The sequence below is a fragment of the Harpia harpyja genome, chromosome 14 (genome assembly GCF_026419915.1).
Source record: "Harpia harpyja isolate bHarHar1 chromosome 14, bHarHar1 primary haplotype, whole genome shotgun sequence".
Classification (NCBI taxonomy): domain Eukaryota; kingdom Metazoa; phylum Chordata; class Aves; order Accipitriformes; family Accipitridae; genus Harpia; species Harpia harpyja.
The window spans coordinates 17,222,988-17,245,740 of NC_068953.1; the positions used below are offsets into that span (position 1 = coordinate 17,222,988).

The 22,753-nt window shown below is 37.5% G+C and overlaps 1 protein-coding gene across 6 annotated transcripts in view; it reads right to left on the reverse strand.

Annotated features, from left to right (window-relative positions):
- Positions 1-22,753, reverse strand: part of MAP2K5 (mitogen-activated protein kinase kinase 5) — a 142,214-nt gene that overhangs the window by 108,661 nt on the left and 10,800 nt on the right. For 3 of the 6 annotated variants that reach the window (XM_052808878.1, XM_052808877.1, XM_052808876.1), the window contains exons 3-8: positions 20,067-20,134; positions 15,176-15,245; positions 11,579-11,619; positions 10,783-10,850; positions 8,015-8,063; positions 2,905-2,969 (exon numbers count right to left, since the gene is read on the reverse strand). In XM_052808878.1, the coding sequence (XP_052664838.1) occupies positions 2,905-2,969; positions 8,015-8,063; positions 10,783-10,850; positions 11,579-11,619; positions 15,176-15,245; positions 20,067-20,134 (361 nt within the window). Of the gene's footprint in view, positions 1-2,904; positions 2,970-8,014; positions 8,064-10,782; positions 10,851-11,578; positions 11,620-15,175; positions 15,246-17,948; positions 18,208-20,066; positions 20,135-22,753 lie in introns of those variants that run through there. The other 3 variants (XM_052808882.1, XM_052808881.1, XM_052808880.1) reach the window with 3 other exon arrangements.

A 22,753-nucleotide genomic window follows, 5' to 3' on the forward strand; every position in this document is an offset into this window, starting at 1 on the left:
TGATAATATATCATTGCCATAATGGATATGACTTAGTATAAAGAGCTAGAAAGAAAGAAAGATACCACACAGACACACTCATTCTTTAGATTCAGATCAATACTACACACAGCCTCTTCTGAAACAAACCGACAGCAAGGAATGCTGGAAGAGGAAAACAGCCAAACATTTGCAATTAATTTTATTTGACAAATGTTTATTGATTTACTGGAATAAAATATATGTGGGCTGCTATCTATGACTAGTGCAATCCAGCTACCTGTAAGTATTCCATTTTGCAATTTCTTATTGGCTTGTGTAGCACAGATGCTCCTTTGGTGAGGGAGAACAGGCTCCCTTTTACAAAGAGGCAATTGCTCCAAGGTAGGAAGTTCTGTCTGTGCTTTGTCCAAAGCACATCACCACCACACGGTTACTGCCAACTCCCTGCAACAACAGCAACCAGCAGCTCTTCAGGGATGAAAGAGTGAATGGGTACAACTCTTCAATCCAATGCACCAAGAAACAAATTCAGGAAGATCTGAGAGGAACGCATAGCTTAGAAGCCAGTTTGGGGAGAAAACTCTATTTCATATTTATATCCTGCTATTATTTGCATTGCAAAGAAAGTCAAACTTCAGGAATGTGTAAAATATCCACATGTCAAAACAGTGCACATTCCCTGGAGCAGTGCAGAATGACACTTGCATTGCAGAAAATACTGTGAATTCACTGCAACTGCTAATTTAAAATATGAATGCAATAAAAAGGAAGAAGAAAGGTAAAATATTTCCCTGACACAGAAGAGGGCTCATGTTTTTACAGGTAAAATTTTTTACTTTCCCAAATTGCAGGCAAATGCAACACTCGACCACTTAATGAAGCAGATCACAGCATCAGCCCACACAATGCAGCAAGCCAATGTAGAAGTGTCAGAAGTATTATACATTCCCTCCTGCACTATTATCCTCTGCACCTCAAGTGTTCACACCTCTCTTCCTTCATCACTCCTGCAGACTCTTACTAAAGTAGTATTCATCACAAGAGAAAAATATTTTTGTAAAAATATTAAACAAAAAGCAGGCATGTAACTATACTACCTTTCAGAAATACAAACAGAAGTAAAAAAGTGCAAGTTTGGCTTTACACAGCATTTTATCCAAATTTTCCATATGAATTTTACAAAACGTGAAATATGTACTAAGTATGTGGCAACATTATAAAAGAATGAGATATTTTTATACCACCTAAAAGCACTGCATCATTGTACGCACTAAGCACACAGAGCAAACGTGGAATAGAGCTGTTCCTTTTGAGTAGGGCAGGTGCAAGTTGCCAAACAGACATTAAGTTCAGCAGATCCTCAGTGCAAAAACATTAGCAAAGCACACGTTCACTTGCCTTGGTTTACATTCCTTAGACTTTGGCCACTATTAGACACAGGATAAAGGGGAGAGACTTTTGGTACAACCTTGTATGGCCATTCTTACGCTGCTCGTGATTTCAAATTGCTAGCTCCTTATTTCAGCTACTTCTCTAAAGAAAATGACCCAGAACTGGGTAACAATGACACATGTGGGTTCCATCGCTTTGTGGGATATTCCTTGTCCCTAACTGTGCCTCAAGTGCCTTCCACAGGGACCAGAGCATGTGGCCGTCCTTTGTGATGCTTCTTCCACCTACATCACTCCCAGAGCATCTATCAGCGCACGGAGAAGGGAAGCAACCTTCTCTAAATCAGAAAACACCAAGAAGTCACTGACTGAGCTGTAAAGTTCAAACCCTCTCTCAAATCTTTCTTATTATAAAGTAAGTAAACAATACCGTTTCTGCAAGTTTCTTGGTCTAGGAATATCTTTCTACAAGAGAACGTCAATGAGATTTCTGAACTACATTCCCTCTATAAGGCTAACCTGATTTCTGAAGAGTCCATTCAAAGACTGGATTTGTTCCTTTAAGGTTTTAGAAGTTCATTTTCATTAAATCTTCTGCAAGGAGAGTAATTTTGCAATGTTGGCAGCCAATTAGAAACTAAACTAAATGCACCGTAGCTTTTAAAACATTTAAAAAAAATGTTAATATCAAAGTTAAAATGTCTAAGGTATAAACAAAATCATAATGGGATGCTGGGTTACTGTATATGGTAAATAGCTCTCTGGAGGAAACCTTTATTACTCCCTCAGGGCTTTCTTATAAAGTATGGATTTCTTAATTCCTAGTGGAATATTTTTCATACACCACTGCAGACTATTAAGTACCAGATATTACATTATGTAGTTTAAACTTTGCACTATGCATGAGAAAGACTTTCCTGTCAAGAAAACTGTATCTCTGCTATTATAATCTTTATAATATTAAAATTAATACTGGCTGCAGGGTATAAGCTTCACTACCAAAATTTAGGGGAGTTTATCATTTAATATATTTATCAGCCTGTGTGTGAAGCTGCTTGTAAGGGAGGCAAGTCACTGCAACAGTGACAGGGGTATTTACTAATTTTGAATTGCCAGAGAAAGGCAGAGCAATGGTGTCATCACATCCCACTGGTGTCATTCTCAGTACTGGGCTAGCACAGGGCGTGGTAAGCCAGCAAGAATAATGGCATTGCAAATACTGAAGGCAATTCATTATGCTTCAGGACATTTCAAGTTCCACTTGTGAACCATTAACTTGTTACCCAGGAGGGATTCAAAACTAAGCATTAAAAAGATAATAAAAATGCACCAGCCCTCACAGCACCCAAGAGCAGATACCTTGTAAATATGTAAAGAGAATTCTTAAAAAGTTTATATTAAGAATTTCTTTTATAATCTTTTCTGCATAGCAGCAATGGCCCACCTACATCTCAATACAAATATGAAGGGTAAAAAAAAGAGCGCTGTTAAATCTTATTTTCAAAAATTTTAAGTGAAATTCAACACTCACTTGTAGACTGTGCCTCCATTGCCATGACCGAGGATGTCTCGATACCGTATGTCTTGTTCATTCATCTCCACAAGAAAGAAAGAAAAACAAAAGAGATGTCATGCTGTGGATGGAAATGTCAAGGAAAAGCAACTCTAGGCCATAAACAACAAGCAGTCTGGGTCATTTCAAGTTCAGCTGCAAGAACGAGAAGATCAATACAACATTTGCTGTCCAATTTATAAAAGACGATACCAAGGGACAAAGTGATGGAAAGTTTAATGACAATTTGTTTGCCTGGGTCATTTCATTAAAGTTTGATAAAAGGTGTCAAAATGGAATGATATAATATAGCTCAAGAGGGTCAGGTCACAGATACTGATAGGAAAAGGGTCTCCAGAACAGCACATAACCAAAGCCAAAGTTGGAGGTGAATGGAAACAATCCAACAGAAAACTGTCATCTTAAGTATGGCTAGAAAAGTTTATGATTTATTCTGGAATCAGCATAATTGATACTAATTGAGTGACAGTTCTGTCAGTAGGATTGCTTTGTAGTGCTCAATTTGTATACCTTTTAACAAAAGCAAATCTTCAGAAAAAAATAGTCTTGAATTGCTATCCAATAAAAATAACTTTCCTTGAAATACACAACTAATTGCTTGCCTCAATCGTTCTGTTCACTAGGACAACTCTCCAGATATGACAGTATCCTCAGTTATTCAGACAGAAGCCCGATACAAGCACTGCTGATTGCAAATGTTGGAATTTGGGATCTGACATGGCTTTTATAAAAACTTATTATATTGCCGAATGAGCAATTCAAATATAAAACTACAGTTCAACCTTCTCCTGTACAAATACATATACTGATTTTCCAGCTAAACTACCTATTAAAAATAGAAAATAAAAAATTACCGAAGACATTTTTGCAACACACATGTATACCTGAAAATAAATGTTTTAATCAGAATAAATTCTGGACTGTATGCATTTTCTATTCCAAAAAGATCTCCCTCATTGCCTGATCATTTTAAGTAGGAAATGATTGGGCAAGTCCCATTTTTAAAAGGTGTTTTCCTAGGAAACATTAATTCGTTTCTAGTAACTATTTATATTTTATGGTATACCATGTTAAACATTTTACATGAGTTGGCATGGCTGCTTAAAGACTCTTGTCATTTTTGTGTATTAAAAGGCACCAAAAGCCTCCTAATGATATGTCTGGTCTGCTATCATTAATGTGATTAGAGATCACGTAAACACATCTGAGATAGCTTGAAATTAGCAATTTCAAGTACCACAAGCACCATGGTGAGAGCCACGCAGAGCTTGCCATAAGCTAACTATCTGTATTTATCCAACTTCTGAAACGGCTTTTAAAATTCAGTGGGGACATGTCCCCTTCAGTTACTAAGCCATGTTTAAGCATCCCCTTCCATACTATGTCAGTGAAGATAAGAGGAACTTTGCCCCTGGCTTCAACTAGAACAAGTAAGTGATGGTAACAAGCTGAAATGCCCTAAAGAGTCAATACTCAGCACATCTTACGAACAGAAAATGGAATATTTAACTTAAAATAATAAGTTTTAAGGACAGAAATGATGAACTCCCAAATTTGTGTTCCTTCCTTTCACTACCTGAATAAAAAGCATGCTTGTTTCTCATAGGAAATACTTTTCCTCTATGCATTTCTTCCAGTGAGGTTAAAATCTCTGAGTTCGGAGAAAATTCAAAATACCTCAAAGCAGAAGTTGACTCTACATTATTACCCATTTGTAGTTAAACCTGGGCCAGGTATCTTCAGAGGGTATGAAATGTCCCATTCGAATATCAAGGTTTATGATGAAAATGAAAATTTATTTTATTACTGAAAGCTATCTTGCTTACTGCATCAATCAGAAAATGCAAATAAAAAGAGGGGAAAAAAAAGACACCTCATGAGGAGCAATAATTCATGAATGGGTTTTAAAATACGTAAAGAATCTATACTGGATCCCTTGTGCTAAAAATAATTTCTCTCAGACTGCAGTATTCGTTAATTTAAAGCACACACTGTGTTTAAGAAGTTCCGGTCTTCTAAACTGGAAGACTTTAATTCTCCAGTCTTTGAGCTAACAACAAACATCTCTTTCCTATATTCCCAGCAATGTTCTTCTAAACAAAACTCTTAAGAGAAATTAAATGAATCCACAAAGCCATGAACATACTCGTATATTTGCTTCTTGGGGGGAAAAAAGAAGAATTTTTTGTAGTTACACAAGTTATAAGCAACAAATTGAGCAGAACCAGACATGAAGCGTATTCTCTTTTCTCCTGCTTTTTGCTAACTGGTAAAAGCAGAGTATTTTCTTCACACCGTTCCCTAAAAGCCAGAGATAGGAGCAGCTCCATCCTCTGATGCCGCACTGCTCGTGCCTGCTGCCAGTCCAGCACCATTTCTTCTCTCTGTGCACAAAGGAGCAACCAGAAACCCAGGGTGAAATAGGAAGACTGGGGTGGAGCAAGGATCTGCCAGCAACCGATAGAGAGATAAAGTGTGATTTACTGGCTCAAATAAAGATGCCAAAAACATGTGGTGATTTATTTATTTTACTGGGAAAACTGGATTCTCAATCATAAAATGATAACATAATAACAATGAACTCAACAGCAAGGACTGGAATATTAAACCTGCAAAACCAAGTTTGATTGGATGCCAATATTAACAGAATTAATGAAAAAAGCGAAACAGACTTCAATTATGGATCAGCAAACAAAACATCCCTTGCTTATACCCGCTGTTTTTGATAGAAATCAGTGTCTATCTCTTGTAAATCATTAAAAACAAAATGCTCAATTAATCCTTATTTTATATGTAGAGGCCTGACAGAGGCAAAGTCCTATAGTCACACCTTTGCTTTACGAATCGAAGCAATAATGGTTTCAGAAAGCAGTCACACTCTATGAGCAGACAATTGAAGAGATTTAGTAAATCCCACTTTATAGAGCAGAGACTAATCGGAAAACACAAGCCAGTCAAATGTTTCTTATGAACTGTTGACACTATATCAATGCTGAATCAATTGGTGGCATTTACTCTGAGTGACAGAAAAGAAATAAATATTTATATCACATCACCTATATCAATGAACCTAGGCAGAAAGCTATTTCTAACCTGTCAATATTTGATTATCTTGAAGAATCATGTCCCCTTCTTTTAATGATTAATATGAATTCCTTATTAAACCTAAATGGAAACTACTAGAGGAATACCATTATGAATGCCTGAAAGCATAAACTGCCAAAAAATAATAAAAAATAATAACCCAACCCATATTTAAGTAACGATAAGTGTGACTTAATCCCCCAAAAGGGGGAAAAGTTAAAGTTACAACTAAAAACCTATTTCCAGTTACGGATCTGTGACCAAATGTTGCAGAACACAATGCAGCATAACAAAAAGCATTTTCTCTCGACAAAACAGTGTAACTCCTATCAGAGCAGGGTGAATAAAATAGTATTAAAACTTACTTTGAATTTTCTTTTTTTTTTAAATGGGTTAAAGTAACATTTTTTAATATCATAGTAAAAGTTTTGGTTCCTTTATATCTTTCTAAAATTCTACTATGCAGGAAAGAAATCTGTAACAATCTATTGCAGGGCACACAAAATACTAATTTCTATTACTTAGAACAAATAAAATGCCAAATACAGCTTATGGACTCAATCACAAAAAGGTGGCTTTTATTCACGTTCAGTAATTCTACTTCTAAAAAAATTAGTAATATTGGAGCAATTATCAACTTAATTTTAAAAGTTCAGAAGCATGCTGCTGGTACTTCCATAATTTTAAGTTATCCAGAAAAATATATTGTTTAGCTATAACTTTGAAACATTAACAGATTTACCTGGTAGGAATCTGTGACTATTAAACTAAGTCTGCACATAAGCAATGATGACAAGCTTAAAAATACATTTCCAAGCTGTATTCAAAGGATTCAGTGCCAAATAGGCAAGGTTGCAATACCAGGATGTTCGACTCACATTTTAGAGGGGCACTCTCATCTATTAGACCACAATGTTACAGGTGATACTGAAGGACAAGCATGAAGACCAGCCTTTATCTTCTTGACACGCTCAACTACAACTACTTGATTCATGAAATGCCAATGAGGCTTGGAGAGGTCATTGTGTGAAGGCACTGAATACGCATCTGAGATAATTAAGATTTCAACCTTCGAAACATGGAGGGGAAGTGAACAGCAGTTAAGAAAATCAATAAGAGTCTTTTATTTGCAGTGACACAGATGTCTCAGTCAATAGAGCCTAATAGGCAAGCTTGATCGCAATGGACAGGTGCCTGCCTCCAAGGCTATCAAAGGGCTTTCACTATGACAAACGTTAAAACATATTTATGTTGCTGCTGAAGAATCCGGGATTCTTTTAAGGTAGTTTAGTTTAATGGTGTATATTTAATGTCATTACGCTACTACAAGCCTGCCCATACATTCAGATCAAAATGGGTAAGAAATGATTGCTCCATCTGTCCAGAACATCCACTTGTCCATCAATTGTTACATTAAACCTTTCACTCCTGGGTGCCAGAATCTGAATGCCTGGAGCAGGAAGAGAAAGTAACAAGACAGCTTTCTACAACTTTGGGGTTTTTTTTGTTTTAGTTTTTTGTTTGTTTGTTTTTTAAGAAGCTACAATGTAAGGTGATTCCAAATAGTACAGAGCGGTTCCTTGCAAGAACCTGCTAAATATTTAAGTATCTACTGTTCTAAAGAATACGAAGGTCATTCTAACTGAGCAGTTGACTTAGTTATTCAAAATTGATTAACTTTCTTCCCTGAAATTGTGGCAGCAGTGCAACATGTGTGAGGTACTTCAATCTATTTGGAGCTAAATCTGATTAGCACATTTGGAGAAATGGGAAGCAAATTGCTATGCCAATCAAAGTAAATCAGGACACATAACTCATTCATATCATGAAGGTTTTCATGGTCCCTCCAGTTCTGTATTAAAAGAACACATTACAACTAAATGAGCAGTAAGCATCTCTCCACCTATTTGTGGTATGCCAATCACTGCAGTATTAGGCAGTAACAAGACGTGTGTGTAGCCAAGACTCAATTCAGTGCACCTACCTGGCCGTTTGCAAGTATTTTCTTTAGCTCTGCAGAAGACTTTTTTAAGCTGAAAAATAAGAGGCAATTATTTTAAATGACTGTGCCATCTCTATAAAATAAAGTGAAACCATAAGAAACAACAAGCCGACAGGTTAAGTTCATGGTTACATATTCTAATAGATTTAACTTTAGCAATGCTGACTGATACTCAGTATAGCTACTCCTCAAACTGCAGACAGCAGAAATGAAGAAACAATGAACACTTAAGAAAATCAATATATTTTTCACCTTTACAAACTAGCTTTTTTAGATACCTGACTATACTACCCTTGAGATACAACCTATTGTTTGTCAGTTCAAAGAAAAGAAAAAAAAAAAAGATACCCTCACAAACCAAGTGTTTCAAAAAACAACAGGAAAATAAGGGTCACATCTAGTTTTCAGGTGCCTTATCTTATTTTAAAACCCCTTAAGGCATTATCCCTCAATAATTTCTATAAATCTGCCACAGAAGAGTGTGCCATCAATGATGCCTCACTACCTCAACTGACATTAGATTGGAGCATGGTGAGCAGGTGAGTACAACTCCTGATTTAGGCATCTCAGGGACATACCCAAATTGAGGTGGGTGAGTCCAGCCAGATTGCCACATGTATCCATTCCAGGTCAACTTGCTGCTGCAGTCCCTATGCTTTTTCAGGAGAAACTACTCCCGTGTCACTAGTCTTACATTACGCAAAATGACCCCTATTATTTTCTTCTACTAAGAGAACTTGAACAAACCACAACTATCAGCTTGGTGTGTTTTGTAGGTAAAACTATTAGTGGCTTCAAACTACCTCCACCCACTCACAAAGTACTGCTTCACCTCCTTTCCTGACAAACTCTGCTCCTTGTACGTTCAACACAACGAACTGCCTAGGTAGCAATATGTCTGCAAAACTTAATCTCAAAGACACATTCTGCTCTTATTACTGAGGTTAAAAAAAAAAAGTACAAAATAATATATTCTTGAAAGCATGTGCACGTGTCTTGATCACAGATCATTATTAACAAGAACAGTGAAAACACAGATTTCATATTTGGTGTCTTTGTTCTTTAATAGGCCTCTTGTTCCCACGACTACTTTAAAGAAAAATTAAGTTTTCCAAGGAAACATAAGTTGATCTTGTCATCTTTCATGACTAACAATTTGTGAACATGAAACAAAGAGAGACTTTCAATTACTTCAAAAACAAAACTCATAGTGCAGAAGGTTTCGGAAAAGGAATGGCAATTAACCACCAAATAAGGTGACAAGAATCTTCTAGAAGCCTCATTTTCAATGCACTTTAAGAACAAGCTCAAAGTACAGGAAGTACTGAAAGCCAAAGCACAACAGCGACAGAAAGGAGCTTTATTTAGTTCAGTGGTATGATAGATTGGGAGGAGGACTGCAGTTCATAAAGACATTCAGATTTATTTTCTGTAAACAGTCTTGGATAGGATCTTCACCATTGCAATAGACAGCAAATCTTCCCCAAGGGATGGGGACAAACTTTGCCAGAAGAGATTCACCCAGGGTACTGGCTCTCTTTTTATATCTCCTCCATTAGCAAAGACACTAAAGGGAAAATCAAAACTGGTTTTAGTGGTACTTGAATGGGGCTACTCACTGTAGCACAACTCCAGCACTGCTGCCAACCATGTGGGGTGGCATCCTGCTCATCAACGGGTAACCATGTCACATCACTCCCACCGCACTAAGGCAGGGTTTGTGGGACAGTCCCACCACTGCAGCACTTTGTGGTGTCCGCCAGAACGGGTACCGACACTTCACTGACTGAACACGCTTAATGCGGTATGACTGTGTCTTTGATCAGTTCATCTTCATCAATTTTTCTTTTCAAAATGCTCTTGGAGAGAAAAGGGAGCAGCATGCTGATGCACAGACAAATGTAGTATTATATGCTTATTAGAATAATAGAATAATTTAGGTTGAAAGGGACCTCCAGAGACTTCTATTCCCACGTTTCAAATACGCTCTTATTTGAAGAAGATGGAGCCAGACTTTTCTTATTTCCTTTTAAGAATACATAAGGGTTTTTTGTTTATTTGTTCTAACATCAGTATTGAGTATAATGACTTCCTGTAACAGTTCATATAATAAAGCAGAGTTTATGCTCCAGTATTTAAAACCAGATCTCAAGGAAAAAAAAGAGAAGGAGTTCTCTTGCATTTTAAGATCTTAATATGGCTTTTCAAATTAGGACTGGAATTTAAAAAGAAAGATAAGGGAGATGGTCTCCAAAACTGTGCTGAAACTGTATGAAACAGGGCACCTGAGCTGTTCAGATGTTTCAAAAATCTTACCCCACAATCATAAACCTACTGAATCGGGTATCAAATTTTAGAATCAAAGAATCCTGGAATGAGATAAGCAACAAAGACCTGAACATACAGACCTTGCCATAGACAGTGATTATTAGATCACCTAAAAAAAATTAGCTCACCCACAAACAGTATTTCAATGCTTTATAAAGGACAAAGCCATCTGAAATACCCAGCAAAGACTTATTTCTTTCGGCAGAAAATACTTCTCCTGAAGAACCAGCAGTACGAGTCTAACAAGATCCATGAATCAAGGTAATTTCGTCTTCCTCACTTCACTCCTGCGTGCCCAGTAGTCATATTGAAAAAGTTATTCAACATGAAGCTTATCATTGGTAACTACCACGCACAAGGTTCCATTTTGTTTTAATAAAAGAACACAAAACAAAACATATGCTTCCGTTCTTGACTCTTACCTATTGCTTGGAAGGGAATCCGAGACTGCCGAACTGCTATTATTAGCAGACCCTGCTCGCGTATTTACCTGCAGGCAGGGAAAGGATCTTTATCAGTCGTTTGTGTTCAGAGGACACTATTCTAATTAACCTGTAATTTGCCATGAATTTCTCATTTCACTGTGAAGGTTAATTAGCTTGTTGCTAGGCATGCCGATGGTTGAGGTCTCGCCTGTATGTAGGTTAGCAGGCTATATAATTCATGGACTACAATATACTATCTTTACATCTTAAATGCTTACTTAAATAATACAGAAAAAGAGATTATATGTCCACCATTTATTCTCATTTTAAAAACTAAACAATCATTTAATATATTCATAGCCTTCTGCATTTCAAAATTAGTATGATTACAAAAGCAATAAGCATACCTGAATGAATCGAACAGCCTAAAAGAATTTCATTGCAGTGCCTTCCACACTTAGATAAATTACTGAAATCAAATTAATATGGTGAGGTTTTTTAAACTCTTTGAAGTAGTAGCAGGCATTAGTTGATAAACTGAATATTAAAATTCAGGAACCTTATTAACAGAGGTTAAAAACAAAAAGGAAGGCAATTCCATTTTTAATAAAACTGTATATAGAGATATTGCAGCCAACACCCAGCAGATGAATCCTTCTCCCACCCTCAAAAAAAAAAAAAAAATCTGCTTGTCAGAGCTCAAGAAAGTGCAGTTTTATTTGACATTTCAATAAGTGGAACACAGCATTACAAATCCATCTAACTTTACTGAAACAATTATTGAAATTCGTACCTTCAGGCCATGTATGTTCCGTTTCCCAGGAGGCTTGCAGGCTGAAACAGTAATTGACTAAATTGTAGAACACATCAGGGCCATTTACAAATTTGCTCAAAATGAATCTTTTAAAAAGAAATGAGGGTGACACCAAAATTAGCAGAGAGAAATGATTGAAAAGTGCCTCACAAGACCCAGAGTGGGAATTATGAACCAGGATTTTTAACTTGCAGGAGTGAGCATTTATAAATGCTAAGAGCTTTCTGACACCATGTAATATAAATTCTAATTTCTGCTTAAAACACATCAAAATCAAGAGAACTGTTGGCTTAAATTATCAGCTTCTTTTTGTAATTCAAATTAAAATCTTATGTCACTATTATTTTCACATGTTGTATTCTTTCTAGCATTTAACAGAAATATTTGCAAGATGTATTTTAAAGGAATCAGCTGCCACACATCATGAATTAGTCATATTGTCAAATGCAAACAGTTTGTTTTAAATGTGGAAAAACATGTCAGTCTCAAGAAACCAAATACTGGATAAATGCAATACAAAATGCCACATTTTGGACACAGATGTACAAATGTGGCATCTTATTACGATGTCTAGATTTACAGAGGGACATGCTGCTTGAGGAGAAAGTATTTTCCTCAAGTCTCTCAAACTATATATTGCCTTGTTCTTCCATTCAGTGGATGTGCTTTTGTCAAATGTTAAAGCCACAAAGGCTTCTAGCTACATGTTACAGACAGTTCCCATTTTAAAACTACAGTGCCCTACAAATTGTATGTTAAAGGGCCTGTCACTTTTGATTGATTGTCTGAGGAGGGATGAATTTGATTTTTCTCTTTCTCTGATGCACATGCATTTCACTTCAATTTTTGACAGCAGGAAACAGAGCTATTTATTAGTCAGAAGGACACAGATGATAGTTATTAAACACATCGGTTAGGGCCAGGCCATGTGCCTTTAAATGACATTAGAAATTACCATGTGCATCTTAAAGAAGAAAAATATTATGATACTGTGGGCATTAAAAAAAAAAACCCAGAAAACAATAAACTATTCTAAAAACCCCAATAAACTATTCTAAAATACATATAAGCATACTAAATTTTTTCCAATAGATTAAAATCAACATTTTGAACAACATATTAAAAGAATAGTATTTTTTATGGGATATATATAACACAGACAGGAGATATATACGTGAGTGTGTATGCACACACACTCTTGTTTATGTATATGCATACACAGAGGTTTATTTTCAGTATAAAAAAAGAACTCTGGCTCTTACTACCTAGACTGCAACAATGCATTTTTCCCCTTAAAGACCTTTAAATTATCAATTTAATACAGCACAGCCAAGGTAACACAGGATGGCACATAAGACATTTACTGCTGGCAGGCTTTATGGAAGACACAAGTTTCCAGAAGCTGACTGGAGACAGCAACTGAGAGGCTTCCTCAGAAGTAAGAGAGGCAGAAAGGGAAAAGGACTCAAAGGAAGACTGGGCTTGCAAAAGAAAGCTCTTAAAAAGGGAGAACCTTAAATTACAGGCAGAAAAGCTGCACGTTACTGATGCGGCTTTAAACTGCAGTATGTAGAGAGACATGGCCAAAAGGGCATGAAAGAAAAGTGCTTGTGCTAACAAAATTTGGGATGTTCATTAGAGAGGCAGGACAAGACGACAGAAAAAAAATGCAGGGAAGCACATTTTGTTCGATATTGCAGAAGAGCAGCAGCAGAACTTAGAGGCAGTCTGGGTACAAAGGGAGTGCAGGGTAGCTTTAAAGCTGTAATCTAGAAAGAATAGATGTTTTAAGAAGGTGATTTGGAAAGATGAAACAGCAACTCAGCTCTGAAGCAATTTAAAGCCATCTAAGAGGAAACACCCAGCAGAAATGTGCGTAGTTGAGCCAATGGTGAAAATGCAGAAACAATACATGGGGATTGTATCCTCAGCAGCCTGGAGATGAATTCTGAATCTGTAGTCAAAGATTATCCTTGGATGTAAAGCAAATAGGAAAAGAGACAGCAGCAGGAATAGGACTCTACTTGGCTGATTCTTCAGGAACAACCCAAAAGGAGAATCTAAAAGGAGGTTAAGCCCAATTTGTAATTTCAAAATGTCCCTTTAAACACTCAAGCATGCCAGCTACTGAGCGCCTCCTGTCACAACTTCCTTGAACTGTTTGCTTAAGGGGAAATATATCTAATTGCCTTGTATTTCCAAGAAGGGTTCTCCACCTACTAGGGTCATCCACTGTATCAGTTTCTCCAAGCCACATGAAAGCATAGCACTTTATTTCTTGCAAGTGGTGGTCAGTGGTTTTAGACAAGAGTGTATGTCAGTAATTAAATGGCCTTCTACAGAAAGGGGTTCAGGAGAAAGGCTGAGAGCCTCCCATCTCAGCCTGGGAGGAGGCAGAAGATAGCTTCCCTCTTTACAGCTGTCCTTGCACTCATATCACGAGAACAGATCTCAACTGCTGATTGCTCTGGAGTCCCACAGCTCAAATACCTGGGGGTCCGTCTCTCAATCAGATCCTCCTAGCCTGACCTATTTAAAAAAAAAAATAAAAACCCCTCCATATTCCCCTTGAATTCAAGTCTCTTTTCCACAGCAGCATACTAAACTACCAGGAAACCCAGCCTCCTTTTGAGACCTTATTAGCATGTGTTTGAGAAGGCTGTTGGTTAATTGCCCAATTCAAACTTCAGAGAGTTGTAAGTAATGGAAGTCTAGAATGTTTAATTGGGAAACTCATAGTATGATTATTTGTATAATATCAGTTAAGTGAGAAGAGTTTAATTTTTAATTATTTCAATTAATTTATTGCTGGGAGATTTACTTGGAGAATTTAAACCTTATCTGTTTCATCAATTAAGAATCAGAGATTCAAAGACCAGATAGTGAGAGCATCTGAATGAATCAGCGGAATTATGTAATGTATTAGTCTTTTTTTAGCCATTATTTGAGTTCAGAGAGTGCAGTGCATTCCCAAAAACCTAACTAGCTGCCTACGGATTTTTGTTCAGGATGTAGATGACCTATTTTTTAATTGCCTCAACCCACATAATTGATTACATCTTTCCCTGTTCAGGAGAACTATTAAAGTAGTAGTGATCATTTTGATACCATGAAGTGCCCAAATCTCAAATAAAATATGTCACACATAGAGCTTCTGTGACAGACACGTTCCCATTTTCAAAATGAACAATGACAGTCACATTTCCCCAAGTCTGTTAGACTGATTAATGACATTAAAAGACCTTAACAAACCCCAATTTTCCTAAGTATCCAAAACTTAAGTTATTCATCTGCTTTGGTTTGAATACATGCACAACCATCACCAATGAGTTTTTTAAATGTACATAAATATGCACTATGCAAACTGAATCTTGTTAGCCTAATTTACTCCAGTAAATTAGCTATTTTATATGCAATAAATGTAGTTTTCACTACACTCCCCACAATAATGAATTCTTCTATCCAAATTAAGAGGTAAACATCATGTTATGTGCATTTAAACCTCCCGAAAACATAAGTGTTGATGAAACAGTTTACTGATATCATCATTGTTGATTAGAATTTGTTAAGCATTACCTCTTGGATATATCTGTAGAGGCTCTATTAACTGTCCATTTACTTGCTGTTCCATTACAGTGGAGTAATACTGCAAAGAGATTAAAGAAAGAGATTACTCAGTAATGTATGAATAGTAGTAAGAGCACTTATGGGTTGTTTAAGTCAATGTTTTTTGGTTTGTGGTTTTTTTTTTTAAATTGCCATAGTACATTTCAGCCTTTAGAATGCTTTCTTGCCATTTGCAATGTTCACACAATAAAGTGGCACGGAGGAACATAAGCATAGGGCTGTGATACCAAGCACAGGACTGACTCCAGCACAGGGATCTGTTACTGGCTCAGCTAAGCAAGTTTCAGGCCCACCTGAAGCCTCGGAATGCTTCAGAAGAGTGAGCAAATGAAACATTTACAGCAAACACAGCAGTTGCCACACCTGGAGAAGCCAGGAAAACCAGTCAAATGTGGAAACAAAGAAATGCTGTAAATATAGTCAAAAACTGTGCAATTAGGAAAACTCCAAGGGAGAAAAGAATCTGGAACCTACCCAACAATTTGCAGTGGTGAAACACAGTCAGGGCAGTTGGGGCCACATCCCACGTAAGCGGAGATGTCATGCATTCCCTTAGCATACAAATTTAATGCACAGTAGGGTATGCAAAACAGTGTTACTAGAAAGCTCCTGCAGACATACTGAGACTTTGGACTCCACAGCAACTGCTACGAGTGATCTGGGGGGAAGTTTACTGATAAAGAAAGGCTAAGAATGGACAAAAAGGGATGCAAAAGTATCTGAGAACATCAAGACCCAAGAAGACAGAAAATACGTAATGCAGTATGAAGAAGCCTGAGAAGTGGCACATGGATGAGGAGCGGCATTAAATCAAGAAATAAACATTTGGAATAAATAAATCAAAATCTTTACAAGCCTTTTTTAATTGACCCTCACTCCTGAGAAGCAGTGAGCACTCACCAGAGAGGACATTTAACATTACGACCACACAATGCCAGGGCAGGAAGACAGACCTTGCTACAAGTTTACTGTCTATAACCCATACATCTCTCATCATGGTGTGTTAAATATTGAAAGCACATCACAAAGCACATTTCTTTTGCAATCGCCAAACATCTTTGAAGAAAACACGCTGGCTGTGGGCCAGATCTTCATGGCATAAATCAGCGTAGCTCCACTGACTTTCATGCTAATTCTCACCAGCCAAGTGTGGTCTAAGACTTCAGCATGTCACTGTTACCAGCATTTTGTGATACTATTACTCAAGCTGGCAAGAATGGATGTCAACAAGAAAAAAAATTCTAAGTGTCTGTGAAATCAAACACATGTATTTCACTCACACCAATGGTTTCCCATAACACAGGCATTTTTTACTTATGTAACTTAAAAAAGACAAAAGTTTATTAACTACCTAATGTTACAAAACATTTTTCTTTCCTCTTACAATGGCATTAAACATGTGAACTATAGTAAGCAAGTGTTAGATGGACACCAAAGTCAATTTATGTGCAGAAGTTTTTCAGTGCTTCTGTTTTTCGCATTCATGTCAAGAAACAGGAAGAAATTTCCTTTTTGTGAAAAAAAACTGTTATAAAGAAAATTGCTGAGGGTTTAAGGATCCATCCATCCCCACCTCCTATGTGTACATCTAGTACAATGCCTGCTGCTAAAAGCATTTCCGTCATTAAAATCTCACCACAAGATTTTTGAGCAGGGCATCTCATTCATATTAGTGCACAAATGTATAAATCCACATCTTAAATAACCGCGTGACACATGCTTTCACTGTGCTTATACAGAGCAAAGCTATTCATTACAAAAGCCCACTCTTTTGAAATGATCAAAAGGTTTTTCAGGAGCCAGAACTACCCCACAGACTTATTTTGTATCAGGGGGGCCATGAATAACATGCCAAATCCTCCCCCATGTCCCCATATCCCTTCATAAAAATGTGTCACCAGTACCTAATAGCTATGGAGCTGTAAAAGAATCTCCCGCTCCACTGGGGGCCAAAATTGCCTAAGAAAACCAAACTTTTTTATTACCATTTTACTAGTGGTGTTCTATGACCTGAAGACATATATATACACAGTATAAACTTAAATTACATACTCTCCAGAATAATAAACTAAAATAAACATACATGAGACTGTTTCCTACCCTAAAAAAAAAACAAAACAGAGGGAGAGAGAATAAAAAAAAAAGATGGACCTCTCCATTACTCAAACAGTGATGACAAGTAAATGAAATATCAATCATGTAAGCTGTCAACCTTTTGGGACAGCAATAACTGTTAACAAGTAGTCTGGAAAAATTGTCTGAAAATGACTTGTCCTCCACACATGAGCATTTGAGGTTTCCATGGAAAATTAAGATGCCAGTGGCTATTTGGAACATTGTTCAGGTATTCTTTTTAATGGAAAATTTGCCAGTTATTGATCCAGAGCATGTACCCCTTGCTTTCAGAAAGCTGCAAGCAACTTTCCAATCAGTGGCTGTCAAAAAAATTACTGCCTTTTTATACTGATACAAGACAACAACTAAAGTGCAACTCCACTGCTACTCAATGTCTGTCTTTAATTAACTGCAATGCACAACAGAAAAATAGTTTTATTTACCATTCCACAGTATTTGCATAGGCATAACACAAAATATTTCTGCATACTGTAAAATAATTCCAAAACTGTCTGAAATCACTTATTGTCAAGTTCAGAAATGAAAGAACCTAAAGATAAGAGCTCATGCATGATTCAAAACATCTTTCCCAATTATAATGTCATACCTGCATGGAAGAGATCTGTATTCTCAGGGAATATTTTTTGTTGTTGTTCTTAAACTGAAAGAAAATCTTTCACTTTGGTTTTGGAGAATACTAGCAGAACTGGAGGCAAACTGCACCATGTCAAAATTCCTAGAAATATTTTAGCAGCTGTTCAATCCTCCAAATATTTGTTGCAGGCCTCTAAATACTAAAAAATGAGTATTTTTCTTCCCCAGTATATTCTTCAAGATTACAGTAGATTCATTCCTTTTCCTGTAGGCTAAGAACATTTGTTTTCTTATAAACATATCCCAAAATGACACCTATAGGATGTTAGGAAGTTAAACCATCAATGCAACACTCAAATAGAAAACTAGTTTAAAACCGAAGGGAAAATTTTCAGAGAAGAAAAGCTGCTGAAGCGGAAAGAAGTCATTTACAGACATCCTATAATTTTTAAGGGAAAGCAGAGAGTTGAGTAATCATAACTCTAATGTACTGAAACTTTAACAGTAAGCTTGGAAGCATAGCAAAAAGATGACCTTCAAAGGCATGATTAATCTTAAGACTGTGCCAGGGAAATGCAAGTTTTCCAGTTTAACAGCAAAAATGGCAGACACTTTATAAGGAAAAATCAAGAAACACAAGGAATTCCAGTGGGGAAGCATCGTCAGTGATCTAGTTGTATGAAACAAAACAAAACCAACCTCAGATAAGCACAAAACCCCCTTGACTGCAGCAGGATTTTTCTTCCTTTCTTTCACACATCTGTCTTACACTCTTTAATATCAAACTTGTAATACAATGGTTTCACCTCCTCTGGAAAGAAAACTGCACGTGAAAGGGGCTTATTTAATAAATCCCTTGAGTTTCACAGAGATCAATCACCATCATCTGGAACCTGCACTTCTTTCACCCCAGGATTAAGTCATAGGCAATGACTAAAGTCTCTTTGAACCAGGGTCTGCTAACAGACTTCCAGTCAAATGTCCACTACAGCCTTCACGAGGCAAGAAAGAGTACAACCTCCGCAGGTAACAAGAGGATCAGAATTTAACTGAGGAAGCCTTCCTGGAGCCTAGAAAACATGAGCCCCCTTCACAGGAAGCACCAATCGTTTGATGTGTTTATGTGCTAAATTCACAACAACAAAACTACGTTGTTTTGCCAAACACTAGAGAATATGTGCCCAAGAGGGATCCATTAAGCAGAGACTCAGGCAAGACGTAGGTGATCCAAGCATGTCCCTGCTCTGCTTCCTCTGCAGCCGGGAACTGATGAGGAGAACTAAACTGAACCAAGTCATTAAGTCCCACCAAAACCACCTACGAATGGTACTAAACAGGGCTTGTTTCCAATATGTTCCAAGTTAATGTCTCCGAGTACAGTGAGAAGCGCTCTTTACAAGGAACTAGCATTGCATCTGGCTTAGAGAGAAAATACCCCTTTGTTACTTTCTTGCTTATCAATTTAATTTGAAAGGAAAAGTTAAATGACTTTTTTCCACTTACATCTGCAACATGAAAGATACACTGAAGCTATACTCAAATTATTTTGTCTCAATAAGTAACTGCATACTTTATTTCTGTAGACAGATTTTATATTTATAGGTATATTTTACACACATCTATGTATATAAAGGCACGCACAGACACACACATCTCATATTAAAAAACAGAAAATACGTCTTTAAATCCTCTATGAATATTGAGCCTGCAGCTACAATGAAACTCTTCCGTTAGGAGGGGTGAAACACTCTCCAGATGAAAGTAGATTTTGAAAAATTTTTAGAGCCCAGGGGTTCATTTTTAATGAGCCGTTACTTTAAGTACTGCATAAAAAATACAAGAAATTGATAGTCCATTTAGCCTGCACTATACCTAATGCAAAAGTCATTAAGATGCATTATTCTTAATGTTTATGATATGATCAGTAAGTGTACAAGTCTTTTTTTTTTCCCCCCAAAAAAGTCAAGCATGTCCATATATCTCATATGATATAGTTTTTAAACACCTACACTTAATACAGGAATATTGTACTGTGAACACTGCAGCTTATGTTAACACTTTGATACATGCAAAAATACACAAACAAACTGAAAAACATGGAAAATATCAGCATTTGTTATACTATACCTACATAAGATAGCATGGCTTTCATTTCTTCATCGCTTCTAACAGTAATCCGATCACCATCCTCATCTTCATCTAACAAAGAAATGTATCACATTCATGAACAATGGAAGAAGGATATTTCCAATTTTAACATGTAAGGTTTTTACCTGAACTTCTACAAGCAAATAAAAATATGAAGAATGTATAAGCCAACTACACAGGTACTCTGAAATAATAATGTATAATGACTCCAAACATTAATTAACAAAGACTACAATTACATCTAAAAAGGGGGCATGAACAAAGCGCTCAAAACTTTGCTCTCAACAGTTCTTTTACCGCCAGAACCTCTCCAGAAGCCAAGAGCCTTACACATAGTATAATATCCGCTGCTGAAACCCATCAAGGTATTCTTTTGACACAGCAAACAGAAAGTAAAGTTTCTTAGTGTGCTTTGATCCTCCCAGATGGAGTTAAGTTCTGGTGGTTTCTTTAATCAGAATTACTAGAAACTTAAAAAAAAAAAAATTAAAAAAAAATTTAAACTGTTTTCCTCCCACTAAAGCCTTCTACTCTTACTGTCAACTCTACCTCAACTCACCTGCCCCATGTCAACTTCCTCCCACCCCTCTGCCCCCATCTCTGTTACAAATGCACAGGCATCTCTGCTTCTTCACGACAGAGCAACGCTGACTTAAAACCAGTAACTTCCAAGTGGACACAAATCTGCAATGTTTATAGAGAGAGATTTAGACAAAGGCAGAAGTTTGTGAACGAGCAAAACCAGTCTTGTGCCTTTGTTCGCAGTGCAACTGTGGGTGAAGAGGAGGCAGGAGGCACGAGCAGCATTACCGGGCAATCACGGCTTTGCGATGACGGCTCAGGCACAGCCACAAACGCAAAGACGAGGCACTTCTGGCATAATGAAAGAGGCTGCTGTAGAAACAGAACCAGAGGAAAGGGAGCAAGATTCAAAAAGGCTGCAGCAGAGCAAGGCATTCAGAAAGAATTATTAATATGAAGATCTGAAGGAGGAATAGACTTTCCAAAAGACATATGGCGGGATTCAGCAGGTGCAGATTTACCAGGGGGCTCAATCCCCCCCATTAGCACCAGCTGGTACAACAACACGCTCCAATGTCACAAGCCGCAGTTGCTGAGACACCCCGTGCGGTTCCTTCGCTCAGACAGGAGCAGTGTCCACCCCATCCTCTCCTGCCCTGGTCCTCGTGAAAAGCTCGCACACTTTCACCGATGGGAGAGCTGCACCAGTCACCAGATGAATGGAACAGACCCCTCCCCTCCAAATCAGTTACAAAATGTTAATTTCTTTTTATTGCTCTAGCTTTGGGGAGAAGGGAGGGGTTAATGATCTGTCTCCAATTTTTGCCTGCTGCTATTTAAATATCTTCCTTAGATACTTATTAAAAAAAAACAAAACCAAAGCACATTGGTGTATAGCCCAGTTTTACATTTGTTTTTTCCCTTTGGACAGGGAGTTCTTTGAAAATAAAACAACCACGAAATATCCAACTGATACCAAAGAATGGCTGACAAATTCACATGACTTTTTGGCCAGAAAACATCCATTGTGGGGAATCTCAACCACGCAGGCCCATTTGAGTTGGGATATTTAAAAGGCCTGAGACACCCACCTCTTCCTGAAAAGTGATGGGGCTCAGTGTGTCAGGACATGTCCACATACACGAGGATGGACAGACCAGAACAATTCTGCCCATGCTCCAAGTTGCAAGCAGGCCGGTCAGAAAGTCGTATGGTTACGAAAGAAAAGCACTCTGCCCAAGCTATCATGCACTGGGAAACCAAGGAGCAACATACACACCGTATTTCAAATACCTGTTAAATACCAAAGGGTGAGGACATGGAGATGAGAGAGTGCATTTACACGGCTTTGGGACCGGAGCAGGTTTGCTCCTGACCAGCTCAGGATGCGAGCAGAGGCTGAGGCAGTCTGTCTGTCCCCATCTCTATAGAGGTGCTCTAACTGATACACGTGCTCTCTACAATCACAGTCCCTGTGTATTACATCAGCATCAAAAAGTGCCGTTGTGTCCCTAGATGAAAACTCATTCTTGCTCAAGAGTGTGGGAAGAGATCCGAGTCAACAAATTAAAGTTACCCGAGAAAAGGAGTTTGTTCATTTTGCCTCTGAAAACCTAGCAGGTAATTCTGAGGCTGTAAGAGAAAAGCAAAACAATGCAGAAGAGAGAGCAAAACAACAGGAGAGAAATAATAAGGAAAAAAAGTAAAATAAAAACCTCAGAATTACACTTCAAAAATGTATTGGAAGAGAGCTATGGGACATTGGAAACATGGAAGCTGGAAGAGGAACTAGGTAGCACAGCGATGTCCTACAAGAGCCTTGTCTCATGGAAATTTAACTGGTGAACTGTCAGATTGCTAAAACTACTTACTAGGGTTACCAGCCTGCAGCGAGTCATGAATGATGAAAAGATTAAGAAGAGTTAGTGAGTTGAAACCAAATGCTTCCTTGCCTGGAAACATTTTAGGCAGAAAGGAGGAGGAGTTGTAAAACTGCTACCTGGCCAAAACCCAAGTCCCAGTTGCAGTGTGTAACAGAGTAAGAAAAGCTGAAGAAGCAGCTGTTAGAACAGTGAACACAATGAAGGCCATGCATCAACAAGAAGGGATCAGAGTAAAATGCAGAAGAGAGGAAACATATGACAGAGA